At 44.4% G+C, this 20,505-nt stretch overlaps 5 protein-coding genes across 13 annotated transcripts in view; 4 read left to right on the plus strand and 1 right to left on the minus strand.

The window, feature by feature from the left end:
- Nucleotides 1-20,505, minus strand: part of LOC143367288 (dynein axonemal heavy chain 1) — a 153,249-nt gene that overhangs the window by 70,403 nt on the left and 62,341 nt on the right. The gene's annotated exons all lie outside the window — the stretch shown is intronic.
- The window catches only part of LOC143366620 (uncharacterized), a 61,765-nt gene that overhangs the window by 11,034 nt on the left and 30,226 nt on the right, over nt 1-20,505 (plus strand). The window lies entirely within an intron of this gene.
- Nucleotides 593-7,151, plus strand: LOC143366617 (cytochrome P450 9e2-like). 2 transcript variants are annotated; one of them, XR_013084776.1, is made up of 3 exons: nt 593-1,381; nt 2,318-3,202; nt 7,001-7,151. XR_013084776.1 is itself a non-coding variant. In XM_076807805.1 (2 exons), the coding sequence occupies exons 1-2, from the start codon at nt 593-595 to the stop codon at nt 3,041-3,043; spliced, it is 1,515 nt and encodes a 504-aa protein (XP_076663920.1). In that variant the 3' UTR covers nt 3,044-3,599. The 2 variants fall into 2 exon arrangements, 1 of the variants encoding a protein (XP_076663920.1); XM_076807805.1 differs by lacking the exon at nt 7,001-7,151 and having other exon boundaries at nt 2,318-3,599.
- LOC143366616 (cytochrome P450 9e2-like) lies at nt 4,209-18,903 on the plus strand. Of its 8 annotated transcripts, none has more exons than XM_076807802.1 (3): nt 4,209-4,249; nt 12,628-13,407; nt 14,016-14,888. In XM_076807802.1, the coding sequence occupies exons 1-3, from the start codon at nt 4,244-4,246 to the stop codon at nt 14,739-14,741; spliced, it is 1,512 nt and encodes a 503-aa protein (XP_076663917.1). In that variant the 5' UTR covers nt 4,209-4,243; the 3' UTR covers nt 14,742-14,888. The 8 variants fall into 8 exon arrangements, 7 of the variants coding, with proteins under 7 accessions (XP_076663917.1, XP_076663916.1, XP_076663915.1 ...); XM_076807801.1 differs by lacking the exon at nt 4,209-4,249 and adding an exon at nt 7,736-7,792; XM_076807800.1 differs by lacking the exon at nt 4,209-4,249 and adding an exon at nt 7,754-7,843 and having other exon boundaries at nt 12,676-13,407; nt 14,016-14,889.
- On the plus strand, nt 4,287-7,151 carry LOC143366621 (cytochrome P450 9e2-like). Its single transcript, XM_076807810.1, has 2 exons — nt 4,287-5,032; nt 6,095-7,151. The coding sequence occupies exons 1-2, from the start codon at nt 4,376-4,378 to the stop codon at nt 6,794-6,796; spliced, it is 1,359 nt and encodes a 452-aa protein (XP_076663925.1). The 5' UTR covers nt 4,287-4,375; the 3' UTR covers nt 6,797-7,151.

Raw genomic sequence — 20,505 nt, forward strand, 5'->3', positions numbered from 1 at the left:
TATTGATAAATATTTTTAAATAAAAAAATTACGACGCACGGTACTAGATGCGATGCTTAAAAGGAAAAAAGATTTTTTGAGAAATGTGTTATAGCTTTTGAGTAAAAAATTTCCAAAGACCACCCTTTTTTCGGCCTCCTGACTGAGCATGACCCCTTAACAAGTGCTACCATCAATTTCATCTACGCCATTACAAATGGAAATGCTATTGGAAATATTCGAGAAGAAAGTGACAGAGATACAATACTCGACTTTACGTTATCAAGCACGATACCAATATCCAGCATTTATTAAATGCAATCTGCACTACCGCTATCGAGGCCGACTGCTTCCCAAGACTTTATTGCGTAACACAGGCGTCTGAAGTCGCATATTCACGGAGCCCGACGTATCTACTGACAACTTTATAATAACAGCCTATTGTTGAAACTGCTCGTTGCTGTCGCGTGTGATCCGTCCTCATTTATTGCGCGTTGTCTCGCATATAATTCCGAGAACATACCGCCGTCCACGTCAGTCACGGCGGGCTGGCAGTCTCTGCTCGGTCAACAGGAGCAGTCGCCTTCAAACTTCATCATTGACATTCATCGCCATGGACCTGTTCACGGGAGCTCTGCTCGCTGCGATCGCGATCCTCCTTCTCTGTTACTTGCTCTGGCAACCACTGGGCTACTTCAAGAACCTGGGAATCCCCCATGAACCAGCGAATCCGATTCTGGGTAACATGGCGCCGATCATGTTCCAGCGGAACTCCATCGCGGAGGAGCTTCAGCGATTGTACCGCCGCTACCCGGAGGCTAGATATTTCGGATTCTACAACTTCAGCACGCCGGTGATCGTGATTCGGGACCCGGAACTGATTACTATGATCGCTGTGAAGCACTTCGACCAGTTCCCCGACCACCAGGGATTCGTGGACGAGGATCTAGACCCTCTGATGGGGGGCAACCTGTTCTCCCTCCGCGGTGACCGTTGGCGGGAGATGAGGAGGCTGCTCAGCCCAGCCTTCACCTCCAGCAAGATGAAGACCATGTTCACCCTGATGTGTGACTGCGCGGTGAGCTTCGCCGAATGCATCGCGCTGGAGTCGAAGCAGGGAAAGGTGTACGATCTGAAGGATATCTTCGGTCGCTACGCGACTGATATCGTCGCCACGTGCAGCTTTGGGATCTCTGTGGACTCTATGAACAATCCGGACAACGAGTTCTATAGGTTTGCAAAGGAGACGATGAATTTTTTGTCTGGCTTGTCCATCAAGTTCCTGATGGGCAAGAACTTCCCGACACTGTTCAAGCTGCTGGGCGTCAGGTTCTTCAGCGACAAGGCTCACAAATACTTCCTGCGCATCGTTACCGAGACGGTTAAGATGAGGGAAGAGAAGGTAGGCAGTTCTGTGCAACACACTGTCCCGATTCGTGCTTTGTGCAACTTGTGAACGTTGCTAATTCCCTTGTCATTCATTTCTGAGAAGTTTTAAGGGGATCGAAGTCAAGGACACGTTAGAGTAGAGCACTTGATAGTAGAGCGTCCTTGCTTGTATTTGGTTGGTGGAAATGGTTTTTTGTGTCTCTTAAAGAAGGTTGAAAAAGGAATTCCAGTTACTTTTTGATACTCGAAGTACTGCCTTTAGTTTAGATATGGTTTTTGTATCTGGAAATAAGTTTTTCAGACCTTTTTTTATGAAGCTTTCAATTTCTAGAACAGTGACTCCTAACCTTCTACTAGAGAATTTTTTGTGATATAACAATTGACAGTCAGCGAACGAAAGTATAGGAGAGTATGGCGCGTGTAAACCTTAAACGTTATGATATATCATTCGTGTTATATTTGATTAAACATTATCGTATAGAAGGAATCTTTTCCTATTGGTTATTCTGCAACAAATTACAGGAATTATCCGTAATAACTTTTTAAATTTCTGAATAATCTTCTGATCTTATTACTTTGGGTAGCTAGTTAGTTTTAGTTGCAAATGAAAGTGTCTTACGATCTATATTCAGTCTCTCACACCAACAACTCTAAATCACGTATAAGACCCCCACCAGCCAAGTCTAAACTCATCATCATCTATCATCCCAGCATTATCGCGTCACTCAGCTCCAACAGTCGAAACTGCTAACAGCTTGAAAAAGATACCCACGACACGTTACACTCCAAATTCTATTCCCCGTAATATTCCATTAAGTTCAAGTTCTCCCCAAGCAATGCCTCACACGCAATCGCAGGCTTCCCTTTCAATCCTGGCAGTCGGCCAGACGAATTCGAAGGGACTCACGAAAATCAGCCCTGAAACGGTTCGTAATGTATCCAAAAACAGGGCATCCATCGTCCCGACATGATCCAACTGATGATGGAGACGCGGGACAAAGACGGCGGAGGTCTCTCCATCGAAGAAATGACGAACCAGGCGTTCATCTTCTTCTTTGCCGGCTTCGAGACCACCTCCAGCTTCCTGTGCTTCGCTGCCCACGAGATCGCAGTGAACCTCGATGTCAAAGCGAAGCTACGGGCGGAAATCGATGAGGTTGGTCGAAAAACAAACGGAAACCCCACCTACGAAGCCATCAGAGACATGCGATACATGGACGCTGTGTTGAACGAGACGCTGAGGCTCTATTCCTTGGTGTCGTTCCTGGATCGTGTCTGCGTGAAAGAGTTCCAGCTTCCACCAGCGACGAGTGACTCGAAGCCTGTCACGATCAAACCAGGCGGAGTCGTATGGTTCCTTCCCTTCGCCCTTCAACGCGACGCCGGGCTCTACCCCGAGCCGATGAAGTTCAAGCCTGAACGATTTTTCGACGGGGAAATTTCCCCGCCCAACTACGTCCCCTTTGGCGTGGGACCTAGGGTTTGCATCGGGAACAGATTCGCTCTGATGGAGTCGAAGGTCGTGTTGTTTCATCTGCTGTGGCGATGCGACGTGGAGCCCAGCGGTGACACCACTGTTCCGATGAAGCTCAACAAGAAGAGCTTCGTGCTGGCGTCGGAGAATGGTTTCTGGTTGAACTTCCGCACTCGGGAGCAGGGGAGAGTAGTATCGTGAAAGTATGTTAGTCCATCGACTGTGCTTGGAAAACACTCTGGCGGTGAGTGAAATAATCCCCTTGGGGGTGCAAGCTGCGAATGCAGTACCAGTTCTTGACTGCCGAATGTGGTAGCGGCTTCTGTTGCTTGTTAAATTCCTCTGTGTTTGTTTTGCCAAGTTATATGTAACTTTTAAGTAGAGTGCATTCGCCATTTGTGGCCACTTTAAGATATTGCACCAGTTTCGGCCACCTCTTAAAAAATATAATATTTCTGCGTGTAAGCAATAAGTGTAATCTTATATTTCTGGCGGTATACTAAACAAAATATTCATGATGTGAAATTCTCCACATAATAATGATCTGCGAGCAATTTAAATATGAGATAATGAAGCACATGGCCGAAAACAGTGCAATGGCCACAAACGGTACGTCTACCCCCTATGCTTGTGAGCATTTATGAGCGACGCATGCTCGAGAAAAACGATCTGTGTTAATTGAGAGAACTCGACGATCGAGAGTGCGTCGAGAGGGGACGTTCCTTGGGAAAGAAAATACAGTGTTTTGTATTTGTTATTTTGTTTTTATTTGTTCCTTGTCCTCATCTACTGATCTGCAAACACCGATGATCTTGGTGTTGTAAGGAAGAGCATCGTGGTTACAGATTTAAGCCGATGTACAGATGCTTTTGCATCTTTCAAGCTTCTAAAAACGGAATTCGACTCTGTCGTGATGTTAGGTTCAGCAGGTGGGAATGTATTAACGACAGGAAACTACGGAATTTTTGGAAGATAAAAGGCGATGCGATTCCAACGTCGTATGCACTGAAGATAAAAATTGATTAAAGCAATTCCTACTCTCAGAATTTCCTTCAAGCTATCAGACTTGTAAATAAACTCGTCACAATTTCGCCTGATTTAGACGATAATACCATTAAGATTTCTCTAAATAATAACGTTAGCACGATTTAAATATACATCTCCCGATTTCTTATTTCGCGCAGCGTCTTGTATCGCTAACTCTGGTATACGAACCATTTATCAAAACTGATTCGTATCGTCAAAGGTCACATGACCGTCCTATACTTCGCACTATACAGCATTTATACCGACGATTTTGCTATCATCGCGTTCAGTTACGGATGGAGCAGCAGCCTTTATTCGTAAATCTCCTTCAAGACCAGAGCCGTCGACACCAAGCATCCAGGTACATCCATCTCCATGGATCTGTTCACGGAAGCTCTGATCGCTGTGATAGTAATCCTCCTCCTCTATTACCTGCTATGGCATCCACTGACCTACTTCAAGAACCTGGGCGTCCTCCATGAGCCAGCGATTCCGATTCTGGGCAACATGGCGCCGATCATATTCCAGCGAATCTCCATCGCGGAGGAGCTCCAGCGATTGTACAACCGCTACTCAGGCGCCAAATACTTCGGATTCTACAATTTCGGCATGCCGGTGATCGTTCTCCGGGACCCAGAACTGCTTAACACGATCGGAGTGAAGAACTTCGACCAGTTCTGCGACCGTCGCGGTGTCGCGGACGAGGATCTGGACCCTTTGATGGGGGGTAACTTGTTCTCCCTCCATGGTGACCGTTGGAGGGATATGAGGAGTGTGCTCAGCCCTGCCTTCACAACTAGCAAGATGAGGACCATGTTCACCCTGATGTGTGACTGCACGGTGAACTTCGCAGATTATATCGCGATGGAGTCGAAGGGTGGAAAGGTGTACGAAGTGAAGGATATCTTCCGTCGATACACGACCGATATCCTAGCCACGTGCTGCTATGGGTTCTCTGTGGACTCTATGAGGAACCCGAACAACGATTTCTATAGGTTTGGCGAGAGGTCGCTGAATTTCTTGTCTGGTTTGTCCATCAAGTTCCTGATGGGCAAAAACTTCGCGACACTGTTCAAGCTGCTGGGCGTTAGGTTCTTCAGCGACGAGGCTCACAAGTACTTCCTGCGCATAGTCACCGAGACGGTTCGGATGAGGGAAGAGAAGGTAGGCAGCTCTGGGGTACGCTCTGTCCTCACATCCCATTTATGATTTGTGCAACTTCTGATCGATGGTAATTCCTTTGTCATTCATTTCTGAGAAGGTTTAGGGGGATATGAGTCAAGGAACCGCTACATTCTAGGGGCTAGGGACTTCATAGTAGAGCGTTCCTGATTGTAGTAGGTTGGTGCAAAAGAATTGTCGTATTTCTTAAAGAAGGTTGAACATGGAATCCCAGTAATTGTTTGATATTCAAGGTACCAACCTGCAGCTCAGATATAGTTTTTGCATCTGGGAATAAGTGTCCAAGACCCTTTTCTATAGAACTTCAATCTTCTAGAATTTATGAACCCCACAATAGCATTTTCACTGAATCTCTGCTAGTGAATTTTTTGTTCTGTAAAAAGTGATCGAAATGTTTAAATATCTGACAGTCAGAAGGCGAAAGATTAGAAGAAGCACGTGTCGAAATATCTCAATCTTAAACCCTGAACTTTGTGATATCCATATTATTCGATTAAACATTATCTTATAGAAGGTCTTCCCCTCCAGCAACTCTAAATCGCGTATATGTATGTAGGGGACCATCGTTTAGTTGGGAAATTGCCTATCGTGCAGGTTTGGGCAGATAACTAGCGCTCCGTTAGCTTGGGTGTAGTAAGTTACTTGGGGAAGAAGAGTTGCCGTCGGGTATGGGTAGCTAAGTGATAATACAACCAGTTGCCCGGCAAGCGAAAGTTCCCACGTTCGATTCCCGCTACAGGCACCCGATCGGCTGACTCCTTTTCTCCTACATATAAGATCACTACCAGTCAAGCCTAAACTCATCATCATCTATCATCCCAAAATTATCGCGTCACTCAGCTCCAACAGTGGAAACTGCTAACCGTTTGAAAAAGATATCCACGACACATCACATTCCATTAACTCCAACCACGAATCCCCTTAATATTCCATCCTCCACAAACGTTTACCCCAGCCCTCAAGCAATCACTGCCTTCCCCAGACGAATTCGAAGGGACCCGCGAAACTCTGCCCTCATACCGTTCGAAATGTATCCAAAAACAGGGCATCCATCGTCCCGACATGATCCAACTGATGATGGAGACGCGGGACAAAGATGACGGAGGGCTCTCTATCGAAGAAATGACCAACCAGGCGTTTGTCTTCTTCTTCGGCGGCGTCCAAACTACCACGAACTTCCTGTGCTTCGCTGCTCACGAGATCGCAGTGAACCCCGAAGTCAAAGCGAAGCTACGTGCGGAAATCGAGGAGCTCGGTCGAAAAACAAACGGCAACCCCTCTTACGAAGACATTAGGGACATGCGATACATGGACGCTGTGTTGCATGAGTCGCTCAGGCTCTATTCCCTAGGGTTCATGGATCGAATCTGCGTGAAAGAGTTCCAGCTTCCACCAGCGACGCCTGACTCGAAGCCCGTCACGATCAAACCTGGCCGAGTCGTCTGGTTCCTTCCTTACTCGCTTCAACGCGACAGCGCGCACTTCCCTGACCCGACGAAGTTCAAGCCTGAACGATTCTTGAACGGGGAGGTTTCCCAGTCCACCTACGTGCCCTTTGGCGTGGGACCAAGGTCATGCATCGGGAAGAGATTCGCTCTTATGGAGTCGAAGGTCTTAATGTTTCATCTGCTGCGGCGTTGCGACCTGGAGCCCAGCGCTGACACCACCGTTCCGATGAAGCTGAATAGGAAGAGCTTCGTGCTGGCAGCGGAGAATGGTTTCTGGTTGAACTTCCGCACTAGGTAGCAGGGGGGAGTAATATCGTGAAAGTATGTTAGTCCCTCGACTAATTAGGTATGCTTAGAAAATACTCTGGTGGTGTGTAAAATAGTGTTCCTGGGGATGGAAGCTGCAAATTTTGTAACAGTCCTTGGATTGCTGAGTCCTGGCTACCGAATGTGGTATCGGCTTCTGTTGCTTGTCAAATTCTCCTGTATTTGTTGGACCAAGTTACTACGTAACTTTCAAGTATGCTTGTGTGCATTGGTGAGCGACGTATGCCCGAGAGAAACGTTTTCTGTTAATTGAGAGAACTCGACGATGGACTACATTGAGAGGGGACGTTGTTCGGGAAAGAGAATAAAGTGTTTCGTATTTGTTATTTTGCTTTTATTTGTTTCCCGTCCTCCTCTACTGATCCTCAAGCATTAATGATCTTGATGTTGCAAGGAAGAGCATCGTGGTTACAGATTGAAGCCGATGTACAGATGCTTTTGCATCTTCCAAGCTTCTGAAAACGCAATTCCATTCTGCTGTGAGGTTAAATTCATGAGGTAGGAATGTATTAACGATAAGAGGCTACGCAATTTTGGAAGATAAAAGGCGATGTGATTTCAACGTGGCATTCGTACAAGATAAAAATTGGTTAAAGCAGTTCCTACTCTCAGAATTTCCTTCGAGCTACGAGACTTTTAAATGCACTCGTCACAATTTCGCCTCATTTAAACGATAAGGCTATTAAGATTTCTCTAATTAATAACGTTAGCACGATTTATATATACATCACGCGATTCCATGTTTCGCGCAGAGTCTTGTATCGCTATGTGTGGGATACGAACCATTTATCAAAACTGATTCGTATCGTCAAAGGTCACATGACCGTCCTATACTTCGCACTATACAGCATTTATACCGACGATTTTGCTATCATCGCGTTCAGTTACGGACGGAGCAGCGGTCTATATTCATTTTCGAGAAGAAACCGTCGACACCAAGCATCCAGCTGCAGCCATCTCCATGGACCTGTTCACGGGAGCTCTGATCGCTGTGATAGTAATCCTCCTCCTCTATTACCTGCTATGGCATCCACTGACCTACTTCAAGAACCTGGGTGTCCCCTATGAGCCGGCGATTCCGGTTCTGGGCAACATGGCGCCGATCATATTCCAGCGAATCTCCATCGCGGAGGAGCTCCAGCGTGTGTACAACCGCTTCCCAGGCGCCAGATACTTCGGATTCTACAACTTCAGCATGCCGGTGATTGTTCTCCGGGATCCGGAACTGCTTACTATGATCGGAGTGAAGAACTTCGACCAGTTCTGCGACCGTCGCGGTTTCGCAGACGAGGATGTGGACCCTGTGATGGGGGGTAATTTGTTCTCCCTTCGTGGTGACCGTTGGAGGTATATGCGAAGGGTGCTCAGCCCTGCTTTCACAGCTAGCAAGATGAAGACATTGTTCACCCTGATGAGTGACTGCGCGGTGAGCTTCGCCGATTATATCGCGATGGAGTCGAAGGGGGGAAAGGTGTACGATCTGAAGAATATCTTCGGTCGCTATACGACTGACATCGTGGCCACGTGTTGCTATGGGCTGTCTGTGGACTCTATGAAGAACCCGAACAACGATTTCTATAGGTTTGGTAAGGAGACGCTGAACTTCTTGTCTGGCCTGTCCATCAAGTTCTTGATGGGCAAGAACTTCCCCACACTGTTCAAGCTACTGGGCGTCAGGTTCTTCAGCGACGAGGCTCACAAGTACTTCTTGCGCATCGTCGGTGATACGGTTAGGATGAGGGAAGAGAAGGTAGGTAGTTACATGCTACACACTGTCCTGTGTAGAGTAGCCTATCCACACCTTCCCATTCATGCTTCCTGCGCCTTGTGATCGTTGATAATTTCCTTGGCATTAATTTCTTAAAAGATTTAGGGAAATTGGGGTGAAGGAAACGCTGGATTCTAGCGGCTACTGACTTCATAGAGCGTTCTTGATTGTAGTAGGTTGGTGCAAAATAATTGTCGTATTTCTTAAAGAAGGTTGAACATGGAAACCCAGTAATTGGTTGATACTCAAGGTACCATCCTGTAGCTCAGACATGGTTTTTATATCTGGAAATAAAATTTCCTGACCCTTTTTTTTATAGAACTTCAATCTTCTAGAATTTATGAATCCCACAATAGCATTTTCACTGAATCTATGCTAGTGAATTTCTTGTGGTGTAAAAAGTGATCGAAATGTTTAAATATCTGACAGTCAGAAGGCGAAATATTAGAAGGGTATGGCGCGTGTCGGAATATATCAATCTTAAATCCTCAACTTTGTGATATCCATATTATTCGCTTTATGCGTATTTGATTAAACATTATCTTATAGAAGAAGTCTTTTTGTATTGCTTAATAATTGTATAAATTACTTTCGGTAGCTACTAAGTTTTAATTGCAAATGAACGCTTCTTATGATGTATATTCAGTCTCCCTCACCAACAACTCTAATAAATCACGTATATATAAGTAGGCGATCGCCATTTAGTTGGGAAATTGCCTATCGTGCCGGTTTGAGCAGATAAGTAGCGCTCCGTTAGTTTGGGTGTAGTAAGTTACTTGGGGAAGAAGAGTTGTCGTTGGGTCTGGGTAGCTAAGTGGTTAAATTAGTCGCCCGGCAAGCGAAAGATCCCGGGTTCGATTCCCGGTACAGGCACTCAATCAGCTGACTCTTTTTCTCCTCACATCCCCACCTATCGATCACCAACCATTAAGCCTAAACTCAACCTCATCTACTGTAGTTTGCAAAAATATTGACGGCGGAATGCTGAGCGGGGCAAGGGGGCTACCTCGCTCGCGCCGCCCCACTCTCTGCCGCGGAACTCCCCAATTCTCCACTCGTAAAGTGAATGTTCCAATTTCTGCTCATGTCCCCATTTCTGCTCATTTCGTATTTTTCTTATTATTATATGCGTTACGTTTGTACTATAGTTGCAACAAAATAATGCTAAATTATTTAAACATTTAGAGCATTATATATTTAATTACAAATTACTAATAGTTAAACATCTTGAAATATCCTTCTTAAATAGTTTTTGAAGTGGTTGATTTATTATTAAAGAATTAATCAATTACTCTGCAAATTTTCATCGCAAACAAATTTTTTACACCTTCTTTATGACGAGTTGCCTCTTAAATCAGCAGAAATTGGGACATTCACCTTATGTTCTTAGCAGCACACGCTGCATCCTTCGCTCTCTTCGTTACGCGGTGCTGCTGACAGATTCGTTGACGTGACGCGTCGACCAATAGCGACAATACGCGTGCTCTACCTCTACCATTGTATTAGAAAACCGTGGGTCAACATTTTTGCAAACCACAGTGTCATCCCAACATTATCATGGCACGCAGCTTCAACAGTCGAAACTGCTAACCGCGAATCCCCTTAGTATATTACATCCTGCACAAACGTTTTCCACAAGCAATGCCCCACCCGCAATCGCTGGCTACCCTTTTAATCCTGGCAGTCGGCCAGGCGAGATCGAAGGAACCCACGAAAATCAGCCCTCAAACAGTTTGTAACGTATCCAAAAACAGGGCATCCATCGACCCGACATGATCCAACTGATGATGGAGACGCGCGACAACGATGGCAGAGGGATCTCCATCGAAGAAATGACCAACCAGGCGTTCGTCTTTTTCTTCGCCGGCGTCCAAACTACCTCGACCTTCCTGTGCTTCGCTGCTCATGAGATCGCAATGAACCCCGAAGTCAAAGCGAAACTACGTGCGGAAATCGAGGAGCTCGGCCGAAAAACAAACGGCAACCCCACTTACGAAGACATTAGGGACATGCAATACATGGACGCTGTGTTGCACGAGTCGCTGAGGCTCTATTCCCTAGCGTTCATGGATCGAATCTGCGTGAAAGAGTTCCAGCTTCCACCAGCGACGCCTGACTCTAAGCCTGTCACGATCAAACCGGGCAGAGTCGTCTGGTTCCTTCCCTTCTCGCTTCAACGCGACGGCGCGCACTTCCCTGACCCGATGAAGTTCAAGCCTGAACGGTTCTTGAAAGGGGAGGTTCCCCAGCACGCCTACGTGCCCTTTGGCGTGGGACCAAGGTTATGCATCGGGAACAGATTCGCTCTTATGGAGGCGAAGGTCTTGATGTTTCATCTGCTGTGGCGCTGTGACTTGGAACCCAGCGCTGACACCCCCGTTCCGATGAAGCTAAATAGGAAGAGCTTCGTACTGGCGGCGGAGAATGGTTTCTGGTTGAACTTCCGCACCAGGGAGCTGGAGAAAGTGGTGTCGTGAAAATATGGGCCACCCGGTACGTTGATGATGTTGGTCCCATCAACTGTGCTTGGAAAAGGCTCTGATGCTGTGTAAAATGGTAACCTTGAAGATGCAAACCCTCTCAAGTCTTCTGATGCATGTAAAATTTTTCAATGTTTGTTCTACCAAGTTATATGTAACTTTGAAATATGCTTGTGTGCATTTGTGAGGAATGTATGCTGGTTTTCTTTTAATTGAGAGCACTCGATGATGGAGCGCAATCGAGAGTGGACGTTGATAGATGTACAAAATAAATCGTGATTTGTATTTGTTACTTTGTTTTTATTTCTTCACTGCCCTCCTCTACGTTTTCTCAAATATCAAAGATTCTGATGATGTAAGGAAGTATACCTGTTAACTATAAGAGATTTCAGAATTTATGGAAGATAAATGGGGACGCCATATCAAGGTCGTATTGAAAGATGATAAAAGTTGTTTAAAGCAATAATTCGAGAATTGCAGGTATAATGGCGAAGATGCTAATCTAAGCGACACAGTTTCTTAAGGGAAGATTCTCGTGTAATCCTTTATAAAAATAGTTTTTCTTTACGTTTTGTTTGAAAGAAAACTGGAACGCATAGGGTAAAAAGTCTTTTTGGAATATATTTATACATATTTTGAGATGACAACAAAAATTTGATTGCTTTTTTTCCGGTGTACTCTTGAATAAATAGCTATAACTCTGACGATGATACAAACACGGCACATGATATTTCAAGATAGGCTAATGTGAAAGAAAAAATCGACAGCTCATCTTAAGATATGACTGTGATTATCGTATGAATTATTGATGTCGACGAATGAAAATACTGGTTTCGGAGCACTTTTATTAATAACGTTAGTTCATACGATGACCATACTCATTCTTATATCATAACCAAACCTTTCCATTTCTGATTACATATCAGCCTATCTTGAAATATCTATCCTATCTAATATCAAGCCTATCTTATAAATATGATTTACAGCTATTGATTCCAGACTACATCGGAAAAAAACGAGAAAAACATTTTCATCATTATAAAATATGTATAATCAAATACCAAAATGAATTTTTACCCTCTGTGGTACAGAATTTTTTTAACGAAATCCTAAAAAACAATTTTTTTATTAACGACATTTCACGGGAATGTATCCCGTGTAATTAATTGTAATTAACTCGCAAAAAATACTTGATTTCTCGAGCGATCTGACTGCCTACTTAAATAAGGCCCCTGACTTCCTTTAAGCCACCCTGCGCTCGTCACAATTTCGTATCATTTACGCAATAAAGCCATTAAGATTTCTCTGCATAATACCGTTAACACAATTTGACTATACATTACCGGATTCGTTATCACGAATATATCGATAACTGTGGAATAACAATTACCTATTTATCAAAGCCGATTGATATCATCGCAGGTATGCGATCGATCTTGCTACGATATCGTTCAGTTTTGGACGAGCAGCAGTCTCCTCCATGCGTCCTCCTAAATCCTCTTCAAGACTAGAAGCCGTCGACGCGAAATATCCAACAAATCCATCTCCATGGACCTGTTCACGGGAGCTCTGATCGCTGCGATCGCGCTCCTCCTCTATTACTATCTATGGGGTCGGATGACCTACTTCAAGGACCTGGGGATCCCCCATGAGACACCGATTCCAATCCTTGGAAACGTGGCACCGGTCTTGTTCCAACAAACCACTATGGCTGAACACCTTCAACGAGCGTACAATCTCTTCCCAGAGGACAGGTACTTCGGGTTCTACAACTTCGATACGCCAGTGATCATGATTCGTGACCCAGAACTGATCACAGCCATCGCTGTGAAGCACTTCGACCAGTTCACCGACCACCGTGGCTTCGTCGACGAGGATCTTGACCCCTTGCTGGGTAGGAGCCTGTTTAGCCTCCGCGGGGACCATTGGCGGGAGATGAGGAAGCTGCTGAGCCCAGCCTTCACCTCCAGCAAGATGAAGACCATGTTCACCCTGATGAGTGACTGCGCGGTGAACTTCGCCGATTATATCGCGACGGAGTCGAAGAAGGGAAAGGTGTACGATCTGAAGGATATATTTGGTCGGTACACGACAGATGTGATTGCCTCGTGTAGCTATGGGATCACCGTGGACTCTATGAAGAACCCGAACAACGAGTTCTATAGTCTTGCTAAGGAGACGTTGAACTTCATGTCCGGTTTGTCCTTGAAGTTCCTGATGGGGAGAAACTTCCCGACCATTTCCAAGCTTTTTGGAATAAGATTGTTCGGCGATAAGCCTCGCAGGTACTTCCGGGGCATTGTCGCTGATGCGGTTAAGATGAGGGAGGAGAAGGTAGGTACACTTGGGCAGTGATAAATGCCTTAGATTCAACCTACATTTGATAAAAAAGAATACCATAGTTCTTTTTCCGAAACAATGATTTAGAACAGGGTTGACTAACTGGTGGCTCGCGAGGAACCGGGTGCACCATCGCCTCCTCTATTCCTCCCAGGCTCTGACGATCGCAGTCAAAAAGAGAAGGAAAGAAGGAGGAATCGACTGCGATCGTCACAGTCTAATCAGTATGGAGGGGGGCCGTTCAGCGTGACAGCAAGGCGGAGGTGCCCCCGGTGGCTCGCGAGCCACTAGTTAGCCAACCCTGATTTAGAACACGAAATCTTATTTCTGTCGCCGTTCAGAGTTTAAACATCCCCTTCGCTACTACTGTATCGTGATGCTTCTCACGTAAATTGAACGCTTCTTCCTCTATAAACGTCTACGCACGCATATCAGTCCCGTAGCAGTCCAGTGCCACCAGTCTCCTTGCTTCAGTTCCACGTGATTGTAACAATCACGGACCTGAGCATACTTTTTACCACTCAGACTGAAGGCACAGATATGGGTGCTAGAATTTAATCCTGTCAGTCTACCGTCACACCATTCGAACTGTCCCAATACAGGGCATCTATCGTCCCGACATGATCCAACTGATGATGGAGGCGCGGGACAAAGATGGCGGAGGTCTGACCATCGACGAAATGACCTATCAGGCGTTCCTCTTCTTCTTGGCCGGGTACGACACCACCTCCAGCTGCCTCTGCTTCGCTGCTCATGAAATCGCCGTGAACCCTGAAGTTCAAGCGAAACTGCGGACGGAAGTGGAAGAGGTCGTTCGGAAAACAGACGGAAAGCCCACCTACGAAGCCATCAGAGACATGCGATACATGGACGCTGTGTTGAACGAGACGCTGAGGCTCTATTCTGTGGTCACGTTCCTGGATCGTGTATGCGTGAAAGAGTTCCAGCTTCCACCAGCGACACCTGGGTCGAACCCCGTCACGATGAAACCAGGCGGAATCGTCTGGTTCCTCCCCTTCGCGCTTCAACGTGACCCCGCGCTCTATCCCGAGCCAATGAAGTTCAACCCTGAACGATTCATGAATGGGGAGATATCCCAACCCAATTACGTGCCCTTCGGTCTGGGACCAAGGTCATGCATCGGGAACAGATTCGCTGTGATGGAGTCCAAGGTCGTGCTGTTTCATCTGCTGTGGCGCTGCGACTTGGAGCCCAGCGCTGATACCTCCGTTCCGATGAAGTTCAACAAGAAGAGCTTCGTGCCGGCAGCGGAGAATGGTTTCTGGTTGAACTTCCGCACTAGGGAGCAGAAGAATGTGGTATCGTGAAAGTATGGGCCGCCCAGTGCGTTGATGATGTTGGTCCCATCAACTGTGCTTGGAAAAGGCTCTGATGTTGTGTAAAATGGTACCCTTGGGGATGCAATCCCTGTCAAGTCTTCTGATGTATGTAAAATTTTTCAATGTTTATTCTACCAAGTTATACATATGTAACTTTGAAATATGCTTGTGTGCATTTCTGAGGAATGTATGCTGGTTTTCTTTTAATTTGAGAGCACTCGAGTGCGTCGTTGATATTGGACGTTGATAGGGAAACAAAATAAAGTGGTTTGTGTTTGTTACGTTGTTTTTATTTGTTCAGAGCGTTGTTAGAGATTTGTGCAGCTATGTGCAGATGCTTTTGCATATTCCAGTCTTCCAATTTGAAAATATCGGATTCGATTCTGCCGGTATGTTAGGTTCACGAGGTGGGAATGTAGGTACTGACGATAAGAGACTTCGGAATTTTTGGAAGATAAAAGGGGTCATGTCAATGTCGTATGCAAAGAAGATAAAAATTGGTTAAAGTATTTCCTATTCTCAGATTCCCCTTTTTATTAAGGGTACTGTGATAGTCAGCTAAATGCACATACAGCTATAGTAAATGTTAAAATCGGTTTAGTTTTTTAAATGGAACCACCTAGTGGTTCTTAAGTTGGACCGGTTCAAATTATAAAATGAGCACAGCGGAGAAAATATGGGAAATGGCACAGATTATTGTACACGATTCTTTAAGTGAAGCAGAGGATGAGGAGTGCCTTTATGTTGTTTGTTTGGCTGCATTTTCGGATTCAGTTATGGCCTATAACTTATTGGAGAAGAGTGGATTCAGAGTCTTTCTTGCAAGAGAGTGGTCCACTTCAGCTACACTAATGGTCGTAATACCGATTATTACGAGTGCATAAATTATCAGTCTGACAGCGACTGATTATTTCGTCAAATGCATATTTATATTTTCTCAGTATGCTGTACAATGCTTCTCAGTTATTTTTTATTTTTTTTATAGAGTGTAAATATTTTTTAAATAAAATTTCTCATCTAAAATAATGAAAAATAGGCATGGTCCAATTTAGGATATCTGCGACCACAAATAGGAAACCAGTCCTCTAGATTGACGGTAGTATGAAAATATCTTTTGTAACCAGCCACAGTTTGTTTTATTAGATTTATGTATCAATTACAATCCTGAATTGGTCCTCAATTTTTTCTACACAAAACTATGTACACATTTCCGATTTATGGAGGTACATTCTTAAGTGGTCCAATATAGGGAACCTTCCCCTAACATTAGCTCATACGATAACCATACTCACACTAATATTTTAAGCGAAACTTTCGATTTCTGATTATACAACAGCCTATCTTGAAATATCATGTAGGTACCGTGTTTTTATCACAGTCTGAGTTAGAGTTATTTATACAAGACTACATTGGGAAAAACAATAATTTGTTTTTACCATCTTAAAATATGTATACATAAATACCAAAAAAACTTTCTACCCTATCTGTTACAGATTTTTAAAAAAAAATCTTAAAGACTGATTTTTTGAAGGGATTACACGGGAATGTATCCTTAAGCCGCCCTGCATTCGTCAAAATTTCGTCTCATTTACACGATAAAGCCATTAAGATTTCCTTACATAATAATGTTAACCCGACTTAAATATACGTCACCCGATTCGTTATGGTATACAGCGTCTCTTACCGATAACTGTGGAAGAAGAGTCATTTATCAAAACCGAGTGATAGCGTCACAGGTCACATGATCACCCTATACAGCAGTTATACGACTGATCTTGCTACAATTTCGGTCAGTTTTGGCCGAGCCGCAGTCTCTATTCGTTCTTCTAAATCACCATCAAAACTGGAAACCGTCGACGCCAAATATCCAGCTAAACTATCTTCATGGACCTGCTCACGGGAGCTCTGATCGCTTTGATCGCAATCCTCCTCCTCTATTACTTTCTATGGAGCCGAATGACCTACTTCAAGGACCTGGGGATCCCCCATGAGCCACCGATTCCGATCCTGGGAAACGTGGCGCGCGTCGTGTTCCAACAAACCTCCATGGCCGAACACCTTCAACGAGCGTACAACCTCTACCCAGAACACAGATACTTCGGGTTCTACAACTTCGAGACGCCGGTGATTGTGATTCGCGACCCAGAACTGATCACAGCCATCGCTGTGAAGCACTTCGACCAGTTCACCGACCACCGTGGCTTCGTCGACGAGGATCTTGACCCCTTGATGGGGAAGAATCTGTTTAGCCTTCGCGGGGACCGTTGGCGGGAGATGAGGAGGCTGTTGAGCCCAGCCTTCACCTCCAGCAAGATGAAGACCATGTTCCCCCTGATGTGTGATTGCGCGGTGAACTTCGCCGAGTATATCGCGATGGAGTCCAAGCAGGGAAAGGTGTACGATATGAAGGCTATATTTGGTCGGTACACGACAGATGTGATCGCCTCGTGTAGCTTCGGGATCTCTGCGGATTCTATGAAGAACCCGAACAACGAGTTTTATATGTTTGCTAAGGAGACGATCAACTTCATATCTGGTTTGTCCTTGAAGTTCCTGATGGGTAAAAACTTCCCGACCATTTCCAAGCTTTTTGGAATAAGATTGTTCGGTGATAAGCCTCGCAGGTACTTCCGGGGCATTGTCGCTGATGCGGTTAAGATGAGGGAGGAGAAGGTAGGTACACTTAGGCAGTGGTAAATGCCTTAGATTCAACCTAAATTAGCTATGCACGAATCACGCTTCCTTCAGATTGTTTTAAAAAAGAATACCATAGTTCTTCTTCCGAAATGATGATTGGAAACACGAGATCATATTTCTCTCACCGTTCACAGTTTAAACGTCCTCTTCACCACTACTGTAGGGGAGACCGGGGAAAAGTGGGGCGGAAAAAGTTTGAAGTCGAATAAAATTTTTCCCTTTCAATAAAAATGTTTGGAAATAGATTTATAATATAATTAAAGCATCACTATTGATAAATGACGAATAGCGATACTTAAAATAAACTTAGAGTATATTAAAAATCAACTAATCCTGTCAGTATACGCTCATCACACCGTTTCAATTATCCCAAAACAGGGCATCTATCGTCCCGACATGATCCAACTGATGATGGAAACGCGGGACAAAGACGGCGGAGGTCTGACCATCGACGAAATGACATACCAGGCGTTCGTCTTCTTCTTGGCCGGGTACGACACGACCTCCAGCTTCCTCTGCTTCGCTGCTCATCAAATCGGCGTGATGCCTGAAGTTCAAGCGAAACTGCGGGCGGAAATCGAGGAGGTCGTTCGGAAAACAGACGGAAAGCCCACTTACGAAGCCATCAAAGACATGCAATACATGGAGGCCGTGTTGAACGAGACGCTGAGGCTCTATGCCATAGTTTCGTTCCTGGATCGTGTCTGCGTGAAAGAGTTCCAGCTTCCACCAGCGACGCCTGACTCTAAGCCTGTCACGATCAAACCAGGCGGAGTCGTCTGGTTCCTTCCCTTCGCCCTTCAACGCGATCCCGCGTACTTCTCTGACCCGCTCAAGTTTAAGCCTGAACGATTCTTGAACGGGGAGGTTTCCGCCCCCAACTACACACCCTTTGGCGTGGGACCAAGGTTATGCATCGGGAACAGATTCGCTCTGATGGAGTCGAAGGTCGTGTTGTTTCATCTGTTGTGGCGCTGCGACTTGGAGCCCAGCGCTGACACCGCCGTTCCAATGAAACTCAACAAGAAGAGCTTCGTGCTGGCTGCGGAGAATGGTTTCTGGATGAACTTCCGCACTAGGGAGCAGGAGAAAGTAGTGTCGTGAAAGTAGGGGGCCACCGAGTTCGTTGATGCTGCTGGTCCATGGACTGTGCTTGGAAATGACTCTTTCAAGTCTGCTGAGGCTTGTAAAATTTTCCTATGATTATTCTACGAAGTTCTATGTAATTTTTAAATATGCTTGTGTGCATTTGTGAGAAACGTAGGTATGCTTGAGAAAAACGTTTTGTGTTAATTCAAAGGACTCGTTGATGCAGTGCATCGTTGAGAGTCGACGTTGATATGAAAGAAATTAAAGTGTGTTGTATTCGTCACTTTGTTTTTATATCTCCACTGTCCTCTTCCACATTTCCTGAAACATTGACGATTTTGATGGTGTAAGAGCAGCGTGGTTAGATATTAAGGGGTTACCTACCGTCAGGAGGAAGAAAAGGAATCGATTCTTTGGGAATTTATTTCAGAAAGGACGTGTATATTTTTATGCAATGGGTTTTGTATTCAGATGAGGGACACTTTAACAGGTTATTATATTATGTTTTGGTATAAAAAGATTTAGTTATTGCAGAATTACAACTGATTTCCCGGAAGCTGTTTTTAGACCGGTGACCACGATTTCTTAAAAACCGCTTCACCAATCTTTCTGAAACTTTGTAGGTTTCTTCTAGGCATTCAAATCTGGTTTTCAATCGAAGAATTTGTTTTTCCAATACGTAGTTTTTATTTTATGGATGAAAAATTAAGTGTTTCTTCTACCAAAGTCGATCATTTCACTTTAAACATCTGCCATTTTGTCACAGATTAATATTTTATAAACCGGAACGATTAAAGACTAGATAAACTATTGTACTAACTAAATCTTCTTCGTTTTTTTATTTCAGCTAACCCAGTTCCGAATAATGTTGGTCACCGCAAGACGTGTTTCTAAAAACAGCTTCAGGGAAATCAGTTGTAATTGAGCAATAACTAAATATTTTTATACCAAAACATAATATAATAACCTGTTAAAGTGTCCCTCATCTGAATACAAAAACCATTACATAAAAATATGCATGTACTTTCTGAAATAAATTCCCAAAGAATCGATTCTTTTTCTACCCCCTGACGGTAGGTAACCCCTTAAAGCAGGAGTACAGGCGCTTCTGCCATCTTCCAAATCTTCCAATTTGCAAAGAAGGAATTCGACTCTGTCAGGATGTTAGGTTCGCGAGATGGGAATGTAGGTACTAACGGTATGGGACTTCGGAATTTTTGGAAGATAAAAGGGGACGACATATCAAGGTCGTATGCAATGAAGATACAAATTGGTTGAAGTAATTCCTATTCTCAGATTCTCATGAATAATTTAGGACTTATAGACACAGTTGCGAGGATGCTATTCTATTAAGCGGTGCAGGTTCTTAAGGGGGTATTCTCGTCTAGAGGGATGAGATTCTGTATTCTCTTTAGAGACAACCCACAACAAATTTTTACCGATAAGCATTATCCACACGTATTTACTAACATTTCAATAACTTGTAAAAAAAATTTCAGTCATGTATAATAATAATTAATGGAGATATGTTTTTTTTTCTAAAAACGATGTTTTTCATGACGGTACACACGATATCTCAACTTCTAGTGGGCCAATCTGGTTCATCTTTTTCGTACATCTTCAGAAAACATATAATCATGGCCGGTAGCGGAATCAAGGCGAAATAGTTTTTTTCACAAGTTTAAGGCCGTTTAAAGACGAAAAAAGTCAGAGAAAAGGTGAGTTGTAAATTCATAGTCCCGCCATTTTGTGAATTTTTAATTTATTTTCATAAATTCGCTACCGATTATAGCCCCACTCTTACTGATTAAGAATCCTTTTCATTTTTTCGTTTTGGATCAGCGGAACAGCCGGAATCGTGTGTACCATGAGGCAACTTTTTTTGCACACGCTTTACGAAATGAACCATATCTCCATTACTTATTATTATACAGGGTGTCCCACTAAGGAGTGGACAGCGCGATAT

This window comes from Andrena cerasifolii, chromosome 3 (genome assembly GCF_050908995.1).
Source record: "Andrena cerasifolii isolate SP2316 chromosome 3, iyAndCera1_principal, whole genome shotgun sequence".
Taxonomy (NCBI): domain Eukaryota; kingdom Metazoa; phylum Arthropoda; class Insecta; order Hymenoptera; family Andrenidae; genus Andrena; species Andrena cerasifolii.